The sequence below is a fragment of the Aphis gossypii genome, chromosome X (genome assembly GCF_020184175.1).
Source record: "Aphis gossypii isolate Hap1 chromosome X, ASM2018417v2, whole genome shotgun sequence".
NCBI lineage: Eukaryota > Metazoa > Arthropoda > Insecta > Hemiptera > Aphididae > Aphis > Aphis gossypii.
Window position 1 is genome coordinate 52,162,823 of NC_065533.1, and position 15,462 is coordinate 52,178,284.

At 27.9% G+C, this 15,462-nt stretch overlaps 2 protein-coding genes across 3 annotated transcripts in view; one reads left to right on the forward strand and one right to left on the reverse strand.

Annotated features, from left to right (window-relative positions):
- The first annotated feature begins 1,363 nt into the window (after positions 1 to 1,363).
- Positions 1,364 to 14,826, forward strand: LOC114129308 (UPF0489 protein C5orf22 homolog). 2 transcript variants are annotated; one of them, XR_007605498.1, is made up of 3 exons: positions 1,364 to 1,999; positions 5,032 to 5,120; positions 14,394 to 14,826. XR_007605498.1 is itself a non-coding variant. In XM_027994002.2 (3 exons), exon 1 carries the CDS (start codon positions 2,118 to 2,120, stop codon positions 3,243 to 3,245), a length of 1,128 nt encoding a protein of 375 aa, XP_027849803.1. In that variant the 5' UTR covers positions 1,371 to 2,117; the 3' UTR covers positions 3,246 to 3,294; positions 5,032 to 5,120; positions 14,394 to 14,826. The 2 variants fall into 2 exon arrangements, 1 of the variants encoding a protein (XP_027849803.1); XM_027994002.2 differs by having other exon boundaries at positions 1,371 to 3,294.
- The window catches only part of LOC114129309 (protein stum), a 31,999-nt gene continuing 29,083 nt past the window's right edge, over positions 12,547 to 15,462 (reverse strand). Inside the window, exons 4-5 of the mRNA XM_050205295.1 lie at positions 14,420 to 14,614; positions 12,547 to 12,739 (exon numbers count right to left, since the gene is read on the reverse strand). Coding sequence (XP_050061252.1) covers positions 12,663 to 12,739; positions 14,420 to 14,614 — 272 coding nt within the window. The 3' untranslated portion in view covers positions 12,547 to 12,662. The remainder of the gene's footprint in view (positions 12,740 to 14,419; positions 14,615 to 15,462) is intronic.

Here is a 15,462-nt window from a genome sequence, read left to right on the forward strand (position 1 = left end):
AATTGATATACCAACCATTACCATGTACTAGTCAAATCTTCCTAAGTTCTATAACATTTACTAGATATTTGAAAGCATACATTATTTTCTTAATTTATGTGTAATGATTTTTTATGGCTATTCCTTTTAACTTTATGACACATTTCTATACCTAATAAATATTTACAGATTTTAACTGTTTATTCGAAAGTTTGGCATGCACGATGTACACTTATAATTAATATATATAGTACATTTTAATTTAAACAATTATTAAGGAAATACTGTACGTGGCTACTTCTAACACCAATCGACTACCGTTTGAATTGAAGACTGAAGTCAAATCTCAAGCATCTTTTAATGTGGGCTTATGTATTTGATTTTTTAACAAGCACTATTATTATCCACTAGTCATTAGTGTTTAGAGGTAGAGAAACTTCAGCAAAATAGATAATATTACCTATATAGACGAATAATATTTTATGTATACACAGCCACACAGGTAGTATGATACAGTACGAGTACGTAAGACTAAAGATAGTGATGACTTAATTCCATTAAAACTCTAATTATTATTTTTTACGCCAATTACAATTTTGAAATATTCTAAGCTATTTATAAGCATTTGTATTCGGGCAAATTTTATATACTGTAATATAAGAACCAAAGTTTGTAGCTATTTATTGAAACGTTGTATTTAAAATTAAAACTATTATATTACATTTAATTCATAACTCATAAGTATGATTTATACAGATAACAAAATGTCGCTAGGTTTGGAATTCGTTTATAATTCATTCGTTTCTTCGAATTCGTTTCATTTCATAGTATCAAGCATCTGCTAAAATTAAAGGAAATTACGAAAATAAAATTATTATATTATTATATTCGTCGAAACACGAGATAACAACGGACGACAAAATGACAAAAACGAGTTTGTTTCGGGACAGAAATATTAATATTATGAAAAAAACCCAACATTCGAGAACGAACCTACGACTTATTATTGATACTTAATAATTGTCACTATTTATAGATTTAAGTTATCTACGGCGGCATATGCCATATAAATCAATTAATATTTAATATCGTTTTTCCAATAATTTGTTTCGTACCGCTGTTCCGTAGTTTTATCGCCGTAACGTACTGTCGTTAGTTTACCCGAACATCGGGCACTGACAGTACCACCACCTCCACAACCGCCACTACCACCAGCGGCGACACTAATCAGTAATCACCACTACTTCAACTACTACTCCCGTCTACTCCAGTCTACTACTACTACTCCCGTCTACTACTACTTCAACTACTCCCGTCTCTACTACTACTACTACAACGACTACTAGTATGCGACACACGTCTGCGTCTGTGCCGTAGTAGTTTGCTGCCGATATCAAACACGTCCTACGAGCGAGTGGCGAGTCGACGGGATCGCTTACCGCGTGCGCTAACCCGTTAATCGCTGTTGTTATCAGCTCTTCTTTGTTTGTCACTCCGAAAACGTTCCGCTATGCGTGAAGAATGGTGGGGGATGCGCGATGCCGACTGATATACGGATTTTGCTGGTATACCTGACCATGTTTTCGTAGTCCGTGCACCCCTTCCCTTCCCGCGCCGCCACTCTACTCGTAGGACGTACCACCACTACCGCCCGACGGTCAGACGCGCACAGCGGTCGCCGTGGATTTTGTTCTTTTTTTTTTTTTTTTTCTTAAAACTAATAAATTTTTCTCGCGTCCGGCGTGTCGTCTACTCGCTCGCCTGCCCCAGGGCCACTCCATTCCAGGCCGCCAACCACCGAAGACACGGGCCCCGTGAACGTCGTCGTCGCATCGCATCGCGCCGCCGTCGTCGTCTTTTGTGTTGTGCGCGCGACCAACGTGGTCGCGATCCGCTAGACACCCAGCCGCCCGCTGTCCAGCCCGTCAGTCGCGCCAGCTCCGTCGTGTGTGTCTCCGTCGTCGTCGTCGTCGTGTTCTACACTGTGTCGCTGCCCGCTCGATCACGACAAATCGCCACAGTAAGTAGAATCGCGTTCGTACCAGTTGTTGTTTTACACACTCTTATAGCGAGTCATAACCGTTTTTGAAAAATCGTGTCCGTTGTTTAATAAAAAAAAAAAAAAAATATTAGAGAACATGGTTTACAAAATAAAGAAACACTCGACGATGCCCGTCCACGTAGTCGACGACCACAACGACGCGTTGCGATACATCTACCGGGAAATAGGTTCCAAGCACTTGCCCCTGTACGGCAACGTTCTGTTGCATTTCGATTCGCATCCGGACTTGTCCATACCGAAAGACATGCCGGCCGATTACGTGTACGAAAAGGAACAGTTGTTCGACTCGCTGAGCATCGAGAACTGGATACTGCCCGCTGCGTACGCCGGCCATTTCGATAAAATCATCTGGGTAAAGCCTCCTTGGGCACGGCAATTCAACGAAGGCGAAATCGTGTTCAGCATCGGCAAGCACAAGACGTCCGGCGCCATACGATTGACCAATTCTAGCGATTTCTATCTGAGCGAAGGTCTCTATTGTTTAGAAAATGATCTCATTAACATTAAAACCATCAAGCTGTTTGTGTTCACCATGTGTAGTTCGATTTTCGATGATGGCGAGGAGAAATTTGAGCTACTGCGTAATAAGTTTAACGAGTATACCAGAGATAACCCTCATTATATATTAGATTTCGACTGTGACTTTTTCTCCACAAACAATCCGTTTCTATCCATGTATGACAAAGCAAATCTTTATACTAATCTACATAGAATTTACACGTTTAAATCGCCGACTAATAAAGAAGACGTTAACAGCTTAGTTCAGTGTTCTCGTTCGAGAGAAATACTCTTGCAAGAATTAGAATCTGTGTTCATGCATCTCGATGACGGAAAGTCGTTAGATGAGTATCCGACTGAAAACTTAACTGCTGTAAATTCTGAAGATTTATCGTTTATTGTAAATGAGCTATTGAAACATTACGACACTATAGATTGGTTGATAGTGCATAATGCTGGTTGCACGATTGACAACATTGAATTGCCTAACCATCATACAGACATAGCTGATATTGCCAAATCTATGGATATTGTGTTCAACTTTTTACCTATAATACATGAACCAGCTGCCATTACGATTGCCTTGTCCACAGGAGATGATTACTGTCCATTGGAAAGTGCACGCTTTATTAATGAATCATTGCTCGCAAAGCTAGAGTGCTTGTATAATAAACTGAATGTTCAAAAATGTACTGAAGGTTCCTAAATTACTGAAACATATTAATCTAAAGTATAAGTTTATTTTATAACTGCTAGTAAGTTTTTTCATTCTGTGTGCAACATAATAATATTTATAATAATATTTTTTTACAACTAGTGTAACTTAAATTTTAAATATCTTTGCGACTTGAGTTTAAACCACATTATAATTAGTTTTATAAATGTTAATTTTTTATGTTAAGAACCTACTACCTACATTAGTATATAATGTACACTTTAAATGTCAATAAAATAATATTTAATATTAAGTATTATATTATTATGTATAGATTTTATTTAATGAGAAATTCTCACTAAATATTTCTATTGTTTGTTTTAATAATATTATATCTCATGTCTGTTTTAAATACCTAACGTGTCAGTCAAAAATAATAATAATTCTATTACTAATGATAGCACTGCTTAGTTTTTAAAATATTTTGTATTGGTTATTTTAAGTAGGCATATGAATAAAATTTTTGCATATTTATCAACTGTCAATTTTTATAGTAGGACAACCGATCTAATTTAAACTAGGATATCAAACTGACAAAGATGTAAAACTAAAATATTACTTCATAAATTTTTGGATGTATGTTTTCAAACAATATTTAATTATTAACCATTTCACCGAAGGCTGTAAATTATATATTTTTTATTTTTTTACTAATTTATTTTCAAATATATAGTTGGTGTTAAATTTTTAGTCATTATTATTGATGATTCAGTTTGTTGATTGAATGTCCTAAGTATATTTAAGTTATTGTTAAACCATACATCACGTATTCACTGTTCAGATTAATTTCCATGTAACTGTGATTACTTGATTAAATACCTCAGTGAAATTATGATGAATGATAGATATTTTTCTATGTTAATTACTAGGGGAAGTATGTATTATATTCATATGAAACAAATTATAGTTTTGATAGCTCAGAATTTAATTATTTGTTTATAGGTTACCTTTTAAACAATATTGGTTTTTTTAAATATATTTTTTTATGTGTGCACTTAAATGTTAAGTTTAATATTGTTCTTTATTACTCAAAATCAATTGAAATTTCAAAATATTTTATTATTTTTTTTGTTAAAATTAAAAATGTGAAAAATATTACTGTAGAATTAAATGAATTTATATTTTAATTCAAATTAATGTTTTAGGATACCATTATAAGTATTTTTTATGATCTTGATCATTTATCCATGTTAAAAAAAATATAACAATTTTTGATGTAAACATTTGTATCAGATTCACTGTTTTTGAACTAAGAAATATTTAAATGTTGTAAATCTATAAATTCAATTTTATTCTATTAATACTATATTTTTTTTAAAATTTTAAATATATGAGATTTTACCAACAAATTATGGTGTATTGAGTTTTAAATTATTATATTATGAAACTATACTAAATCATTATATTATTTATCAAATATCTTATTCCTTTAATGATTTGTGCAACATGTTTTTTGTTTAATTTACACAACATGATGCATGATGAAAATTGGTATAAATATTGATTTTTTTTTTAAAAATACAAAATTACAAAACATTTATAATAGCGGTGTTCATTATTTATTCAAAAATCATAACTGTCAGTACACATTTACATGGGAAAATTTTAATAATGGTATATTTTATAATACTTATATACTATTAACAAACAGCTATTTTTTTTTTAACAATTAGTAACTAATAATTTGTTTGTTAATAAATTGTTACAACTCCTGTGATTGGTTTATCTCTAAAATATTAAAATATAAGCAAAAATTTAATGTTATTTTACTTTTCAGATCCTTTGAAACATTATAGATGGAAAATACTGCTATGCGGCTTCATTTGTCATTTGATGAAGATGAAGACTACTACGACGAAGAAGAAAGTACTCATATTTTAGAATTAAGAGCTTTAAAAGAGTCTGTTTTGAGTCATTACTCATTTGAAACTAGGAAAACAATTACTTTAATTATTGATGAGTTACTATGTGAAACTATATTTAATATTCATAGGGAATTAAAATTAAGAGTTCTCGATCCAAGACGGTTTGATTCTAATTACAATAGACGCTGTCACACTCCAACCTTAGTAGTTATGGCTGAAAATTTGAATATCACTAAACCAACGCAGGAAGTTGATTGTCCCAAATGTTTTTTACCTGTTAAGTGTCTTTTATTATCAAAACATTTAGCTCAATGTATGAATCCACATCAAAATACTTTTTCCTATAGTAGTAGAAATAGTTCTCGAATAGCTCGACAGCGTATACAAGAAGGTTTTAAGACTGCTTATGACGAATCTAAAAATGATAGTGATGATGAAAAAGTTAAACCAAAAAGACGTAATAATAAAGGAAAAAAGTCCACAATGAAAAGCATAAGGTAAAATTACCTAAGTCTAGTTATTTTCTTATTGTTCTTAAACTTTTTAGTTTAAAAGGGTTAATCAATTTAAAAAAAATCGGTTGTGATATAGGTGTATTTTTTTAGACTTTTAAATTGTTAATTTTATATTGGCATGATAATCATAAATATGTATTAAACATTTTTATGTTATTTCCGTGAGTTATGACAGCTATGGGATGGTAATGGTACATTCTGGTGATATGACAACATTTTAAATATACATCAAGCTAATGAATAATTAATATTAATACAGTACTTTTTTGCATAAAATAATAATTAAATCTCAGATCAAAAGTTCAGTGATTAAAAAACAAACTATTTGTAATTTTTTGACTATAATATATTTTTATATTATTTTTTATTAATAAAATATAAAAATATTTTTAAATTTTTTGTAATTGAAAACAGGTATCAGATAAAATTTTTTGTTTGTATTTTGTAATCATAAGATGAATTTTAATAATTTACTTTATCAGTTTACACATAAAATAACTCATCATAATCTACCACATTAATATACAGCATGTATTCATGTATTGTCTTATTGATTTCATTATCATACATTTTAGTTACCTAAATAAAATATTGTACAATGTACATTTATTTTTACTTTAAACATCTTAGTATTATGATAATTGTTAAAAAAAACATCTTACAAACGTATCATATTTATATATAGTACATTTTGTTTCAAATATTGTTCAATGTTACCATCATATAAATCTAATGTATATTTAAATAAAATGTGGTACCTTTGGTATATTTATTATTTATTAAATGAAATTTTAAAATTGTTATTAATTATCTTTGTTTTTAATTTGGATGAAAAAATTAAAATACTAAGACATCAAAATGAAAACTAGTACAAGGTAGAACACATAGGTAGTTATAAAAAAGATTATGTTTATCTATGTATGACATTCTATCGGCCGTTCTTAAAATGTCCAGTTAAGTGTCGGTAAAGACTAATTGGTAGAATTTTATTGGTTAACTCATAATAAATTCTTCCGGTTAGCGTTATCAGACACTAACCGAACATTATAAGAACGGCTTTAAGAAATTAAAAACAAAAATATAATTAAGGTTGTGATAACCTGCATGTAGATATGAACTAGAATTAAGAATAAAACCAATTACTACTTGCAGAATTATTTTATAATATTTTAATAAGATTAATTGAGCAATTAGGATTTTTTTTTCTATATTTTTCTATTTTGCTTTAGTGTGCATAACATATTATACTAATGATAATTATAGAATTATTATAAATTTACCAATATATTTTAAAAAGTGTAATACAGAGTTTAAAATACTTGTGTGAATGAACTCCATTCAAATATAATATAAAGTATACATGACTACATGTCTACATAATACAAATTTAAAAGAAGATAATATTAATATCAATCCAGTACTCAATACAATACCTGTTTTCTCTAAAAAAAAAAAAATATCAATATACTGTATAAATGTCTAAATGCAGTTACTTTCGTTATTTAATTCAATCTGATCAAATATTATAATCGTAAAAACATGAAACAAAGATGGTAAACTATTTTAAATAATTATATAAAATATAATACATATAATTATAATTATAACAATTTAATAAATTAATAAATATGTAATTAAATTCTTTAATTAAAAAATAATAATGTGTATGATAAATAACAATAATACATAGGTGTATACTATTATACATACCTAGATAATAATTTTTTTTTTTAAACCTCTAAAACGAAAGAAATTTCTTTGGTCTTTTCAAATTCTTTATAAAGAATTTTCTTCGTATCAATTAATTATCTTCATTTATAATACAGGTTTCATTACAGTTCTTAACTAAAATTGTTTATGTTAAGTAGGCTTAAGATAATATTTTCAAAATTAAAAAAGATAACATTTTGCATTAAAACTTACTGTAAAAAAAAAAAAAAAAATCAAGATTAAAATTAGGATTGATCCAACAATACTGAGCAAAACTATTGTGTTTGGTTACTACACAACAGCGGTCATTTATTTACTGTTATTAATTGTTTTCAGAAAGTAATTTATTATATATATGGCATAATATTATCACTTTTATTTGGTCCATTCAACAAAACCTCAGAGTCTTCTTACAATAGGTACCTACTAGCCACTACTAGGTATCTTACTTATTGTTACCTTGTTAGTTATTACTTAATGCTTACAAATATGTATATTATACTTTATTAAATAATTGTTTTCACTTATTACTAGAAAAATCTGCTTATTTATATTTGGGTGAGGATTAATACATTAAGTAACTTGATTACTTGATAGTGAAGGAACTTTATATAAATTTTGAAGTGTAAAGAATTTTGTGTGTCTATGATGATACATCACGCAATGTGTCTACTTGGTATATGTATATAACTACTTGCTTTTAGGATGGTTCAAGTTAAAATTTAACAACCAAAACTTTAGTTGAGGAAAAATTAGAAGAGGGTTACCAAAATGGTGAAAATATATATGTACCTGAATATTTAATTGTCTTATTGGTTAGGATATAATTAAAAGGTTAGATTACTTACTCATAAATATTTTTTAAAAAGAATCAGAAGGACTTTGTCACTCTTCAATTAAAATATTATTAATAATTATTAAATAATATTTAGGTGCAAGCCTCACATAGTCACATCATCTATTGTGAGAAGCATACTCTCAAGTAAATCATTATTAACGATTTTATTAAAATTCATTAGTATTTTCAAGTGACTTGGCTAACTAAGTATTTTTTTTTTTTTGGGTGTGTTTCAATTGTGATATACTGATATGCTGTTATTATTATTATTATTATTATTATTACAGTATGTGATAAGCTAAAAATCCAAAAAATATACCTATATAATAATATATTTCTGTTAAGGTACGTTTTCCTTACAGCATCTGGACGCAGCATTTGGTCGCGGCGTCTGGACGCTCTACAGTCTACACTGGTCCGAGACGAGTGCTGTCGCCAGACGCCGCGTCACATTCAAAATACATAGGTTTATAGTACAGCGTCCGAACGCTGCAAGGAAAACATGTAACACAATGCTAAGTATCACTATGATTGTAAAGTAAATTCTTAATCACTTTTTATAGTTTAATGGAGATTCAGATAATATGTATTATATAGGTATAAGTGATATAGATATAACTAATTCTTTTTTGTTTAATTGAGTAGGTACATCTTAAATTAAATAATGCAAAGTATTAGGTATACATGTATTATATTTTGAGTGTTATGAAAAACTATAGGTTTTTTATACTTAATAATTATAATTTAATATTTGTATGAAAAAACTAGAACAACTAGATAATATTAATAATAATTATTATAAATATAAATCCGCCGAAATTAATATACTCAATTAGTCAGTAATATAATAATAATATATCTATGGACTATGTGTATGATTTTAATAATTTTTTTTCGACTTTTTAAAAGTAAAAACGTGCATGTCTTTAATTCATTAAGCCGATTTTAACATTATATTGCCGTGGCCATCGTCTTTCAATAACAATACAATTACTATATACATTGGTGCTTATACCATATACATAGTTTACAAGTACCTATTTTTGTATAAAAGTACATTTACGTTAGGTGACTAGGTGAGGTAGGTTATCATCAAATAAAAAAAAAAAGTTATTAATTTTACATTCAGTTAAAAAGAAAACGTTATTATTTTTAGAACTATATTATAATTATTAATATAATGATGATTTAAATTTCGTGAACACTGAACAATGAAATAATAATGACTAAAACTTTATTTTTAATGATAAAAAAAAAATATTTATTACATTTAAAAGGAAATAAAATAAAATATGAATGCTTAAACTTTTTCTTTACTGCATTAAAATATAAAAATAAACAAAGCTAATTCTTAGGAAAAAATATACATTACAATCATAAATATGTTAAAGTAGATTACCTATGTATAGTATTATAGCGGGTAAATATGTAGAAGGTATAGGTAACCTATACACCTAATACCTACCTATGTTTATTAGTTATTTTTATCTTAGCTAGTTAAAATCACGATTAATGTGTTATAAATTTACATACAGTCTTACAGTTTTATCAAGCATGCTTGTTAAAATAGTAAGATTTCACAACATTTGAAAAACAACACATTATACATAGGAACATTAAAAGCTAAGTATAGGACATAGATATATTTAGTATGACTACTAAATTATGATTGATAGAGATAGGTGCGTAAAAAAAAAAATAAGCTAAATTATTTTCGTATAAATTACTTAAATTATACAGTTATCCATTATTTGTATATAATTCGTGAGAGACGAGAGATGTATTGAATATACATTTATATATTTTATACAGCCCTGTATCATTATTAACACTCGACTGTCGACCACATTCATTTTTAACCAGAAAGTCCGTAGCCACTGCACCGTATATAGTGATTCTTCGCCAGTGATGAGGAATGATTGTAATAAGTTATAAGTTAGTCAGGAATTTAGTTGGCAATTATGAATTATTGGAATATATTATATAGTATTATAGAAGTGATCGAAGGATTATTATTAATTATTACTTGTATGAGATAATAAATTAATATATAATTCATACACATGGTTCATGGTTCTGAAATTTTTAATTATACATTTACCTATAAGTATAATCTAAAAACAGTAGTATAGGTTAACAAATAAGTAACAATAAATAGGATTATGCGAAGTATGAATTGGATTTAATAGTTGGAAACTGGTAATGGTTTTCGTCGTTTCCGATCGATATGAATTATTACCTATCTATTGATTTTCACAGTGGTATGATAAGCGATTATAATATGTATGTTCTGTATTATATTGTATAAATTACGTATCTAGTAATATTTATATGCATAATATTCATTTAAAATTTCATTTTTACTCAAGTATTTGTATAATAATAAGCTACAAAGCTGGGCAAGTTTACATCACGTATTGTTTTAAGTTTAGTTAGATTAATGTGCATTAATATATAAAAAAAGATAATTTAATTTTTGGTTAACTTAGTTAAAAATGAATACACTATTTTTTTTTTAAATTTTTACTTCTTAAGTTAAAAAAGTAGATTCCTTATTTACAATAATATAGCGTATTTTTTCATTAATTTAAAACTGTATAGATAGTACCTATTTATATAATTATATTATTTTTATACCTACTTATAAAGTAGTACTCCTTTGAAGTTTTTCGTTGCCAAAGAAAAACAGTTATCACCAGACATTACCGAAGACCAAGATATATTTTTAAATGTAAACAAAATGGATTGAGATGTTAAAATAAAATTAAGTAGTTTAACTTTCCTTAAAATGATAATTTAATTTGTCGATTTCATTTTAAGTTAAGTTAGTAGTTAAACTAATGGAAATCCGAGACTTAAAAGTACCTAACTAGTTAAGTTAAAATAAAATTAACATTTTAACTCGCTTCAGCCCAGTCTTGTTTGTATATATACGTATGTACGTATGTTTCGCGTGTGTATATAGGTATATATAGTGGTGTATTTAGGATCTCGTTGCCTAGGGCCCCTGGCCGGTATACATTTTTTTATGCCCTCTTCCTCTCATCGGTTTTTTTATAGTGACCTAGAATGTTGAATATCGTTACCCAGTACCTATCCACAATAACAAAATAATCAAAGCAAATTTATTTATTTATATTAATTTATTTTTTAACCTATTTACGAAATAGTGAAACATTGTAAACCTGTTAAAAAAAAGCTTTCAGTTAAATTTATTGCTCTCGAAAAAAGTGCTGCCCGGGGCTCTCCTTGCCCCCTCCTAATACGTCACCGGGTATATAAATATTTTGCTGTTGTAACAATTACTTGTATAATATAATCATTAAAGTGAATAATTTCATGTTAATTAATATATCATTGAAAAATTAAGTAAAAATGAATATAACTGTAATTGAAGGGCTTTTAACAACAACCAGGTAAACCCATTTTTTTCGAAAATGTACTTTTTCGTGAATTATTGTGCAGGAAAAATATTACATACATTTGGGTGCAACAACCAGATAAATCCGATTAATATTTTACCAAATAAAAATTTTGTTTTGTTGTTGTGAATATAATAAATTTTATGCCACTTGTTTTGTTAAAATTCCATAGGTTTTATAACTTAGGACAACTTTTGTCCTAAAAAAAAAAAAAGTTAACTAAATTCTAAGTCCACGGTATTATTTTCCATCATGTGATTAATAGAAAAATGTAACTATAAAAGTTTTAGTATCGATTAATCATAGAATGAAACGATTTTTTTTCAGCCCTGAGCAATTATTTAAAAAAGTGGATTTACCTGGTTGTCGTTCCAAGCCCTTCAATTTCTAATTTCATGTTCTATACAATTTACACACTCTACAGAGTATATTGTAATACCTGTTCAGTCCTCAAGGTTTCAGATTATCACACTTACGATTTACACTCAGACGCAATATATTATTATATGTACATTTTTTTTATCTAAAAAGTAAAAAGGCATTAAGACGTAAAATTGTATCAATAAATAGGTATAAAATACTAAAATCCCGATTTTGTAACCAGTTATTGTGTCCATAGGTACCTATAACATAACGGTATAGGTACCAATACCTATAATTAAATATTATTTTTGGAAATAGGTATTGTAAATTTGTAACTTTGAAGTCTGATATAATTGTGCGAAAAGTCTGCAAATACATATACATATACATTATACACATATTATGATTTATATTTTACATCTAGGTACCTAACTATAATATAATATTATCGGTGGACAAAAATGTTTAAAATCTATATATTATTATTATAAATTATACTATTTTACTAGGTACCTATGTATTATTTTTAATATAAGTTACATATTCCTACATCATATGGATATGATATCGTACCTCCGATTCATTACAATATATACAATATCATAATCCTATATAATCGTTATGTATTGAAATAAAAAATTTCGTTTAATATGATAATAAATTATGCTATAAGATCCAACAATAAAACGTCCGTATCAGATCTGGTGGTTGTGGTCGACGGCAACGGGCGCTTCGACGGGTTGATCGATTATTTTGACTTTCTGATATTTCTCTGCGAACAATATCGTAACACATGTGTTTAGTGTATGTCATGCATAATATCGCATAATATATTATTATTATTTTATAGGTAAATAATAATCTTATACGCTTCTGCAGGCGTACACGGAACCCGTATAATCGCAGCCAGTTGTAGATGATGATTTATAACATTTACGACTTATTATGTATCGAAACAAATATTTTATATTTTCAGTTGTAGTTATATATTATGGTATAATACATTTACATACTATACCACATGATACTGATACTGGGCGATCAATTTAAAACGATAAGATTTAGGTACCTACATAAAATATTTCGTAGGCCGTAGCTTAAAATTTCCATCTCATTTACCTTTCAATTATATCATGGTGCTGTAGAATTATAAATACGCACTTTTGAATTATTTATGAACGTTTATAAATAATATATAATATACGTGTTAAATTTATTTGAAATTCTGTTGTAGAATAATTTTCGGAAAATAACGCGATGTTGATGTTGAATAATTACAATACCTATACTGCTTTCGTATAACTTTGGATTATATTATACTATCTTAAAATCGACTATTGTTTTGTAGATATATAAATATTTAAAGTATGGATAACTATATTATCAGGACATTAGATTCAATGTTTTTGTATTTATTAATACCTATTGAATATATTGGTAATTTAAGAAATCGAAAATTGTACATAATTCATTTTTAATCTATCATTTAGAGCCTCAGAAGCATAAATCAGTTATTTATGTTATTATCTAAGCTCTTAAGCTTAAGAAATTTTTGAGCATACAATACAGTGGAGTAATTATGGGGATATATCCCCCCCGAGCCTTTTTTTTTTTAAATAATCATAATTAATTCCCGTACATGCACTTTGGTTTAAATGATTTTAAGATTTTAATAAGAAATTAAGATTTATAGACATTGTCATAGTTAAAAGCTTACAACTTACGACTATTGTTATCATTTTTAACAACCTAACTTAAACGTTTTTATTAGACATAGAATAATAACATAATATTGTAAATTATTCTGTAGTTAAACCACAGAACTATTCTGTGGTTAAACTGTTTAATAAAGTCTTAACCATTTTTCGAACACTTTTTACTAATGTCTATTATCAGTTATCTAATAAAAGTAATAAATTAATAAAAAAATTATTATCATAATTACTGTCTTAAATAATCGATACCTATTACAATATTTCATTAAATTATTAATTAAAAATTAAAAGGCAGTCAGATGCTTTTTTCTCATTTTTTTAAAAAAAATTAAAGAAACTTATCAAGAAGACGGTTTGTCAACATTTCATTCAGAACAAGGCCCCAATGCTTGTCAAAATGGTTAAAACGACTGTACTTGTAAGTTATAATCAGAGGCATGCCCGGTGACTAGGGCTGGGCCTGTCTACATTAGATTCGTATATTGTATCAACAACATAATAATAAAAAATCGTGTTTACGTAGGTAAATAATACGTAAAAATATGTGCAGGTACCTACATCCAATACAGTAATAATTTGTAAAATAAAAATTCAAAATATGGGTGAAAAAATCTAAAAAGTGAGGACAAAGGAGATTAAATCCACCTGTTTAATATAAATAATTAATAATACTAATAAGCTAATAAAGAATATAATTTTTTTTTTTTATAGTTTTACGTGTGGCAGACTTGACTTACTGGCCATCTTGAGCATTATCACACCCCACCATATGCTCCATCCCCAGCCGACTAAACAGAAAAGCACCGTGAACAGCTGAGCAGCGGCCACGACGAAGTTCACACAGAATGCGCCTACCCTAGACTGGAAGGTATCGTTGACCGTGAATCTTGGCTTGCCGACGCACAGGCATAGCATACCACTGGAGAATGTGCCTATACAACACCAAAAACATCGAAAATATTTTAAATTATTGTTATATTTGATAATATATTTCTTTAGTAGGTACATAAAGTTTCGCGTTGGTACTCGAAAGTTGTAATCGAGAGTTAAATGTAAATACCTACATTTGAAATGTAAAGATGATATTATAGTAATGATAAAGATATTGTGTGTTATAATATATATACTACAGTGCATAATTATACATAGTATCTAATCACTTATCTGTCAAAATTAACATCATATAAGATTAAAAATGTCTAAAATTATCAATTATTTTTAAATTGTAAATAGTCGTTGGATTTAAATTAATATTTAATGGTAAACTCATATACCTACACTTATTTTATTTTATCGAAAACGGATAATCTATATTAGGTAGGTACCTACCCTATAATTTATGGTCTTATGATTAACTTATGCTCGAATGTTGTAGGAATTACTTATTGTTACAGTAGACTAGTAATCCAAAATATACAATGGTATATAAATTTAAATTACGCTAATTTAAAATGGATATATTGCGTATTTTGTTAATTTTAGGGAAAAAAGTGAATATTTCATTGATTTTCGTACGTATATTAAGAGTAAATAAAAATGATTTTTTTTCTTAACCTATGAATTTTAAATAGTATGAATATAAAATTCAAAATAATTTTGTTTAGGTATTTATTGTCGTCGTCGCAATCGAATATAAATTTGATGACAACAGAGTGATTTGCATTTAATCTATATTACCTATGTTAATATTCCGAAACATTTTGTTAAAATCAATAAGTTATCGGTTCTTCATTCGTCGGTAAATTTGTTATAGTTAGATACATGATTGAAATTTTAAAGT

What these genes read in the sequence shown, in the direction of transcription:
- LOC114129308 (XM_027994002.2), top strand. Translation starts at nt 2,118, where the DNA reads ATGGTTTACAAAATAAAGAAACACTCGACGATGCCCGTCCACGTAGTC.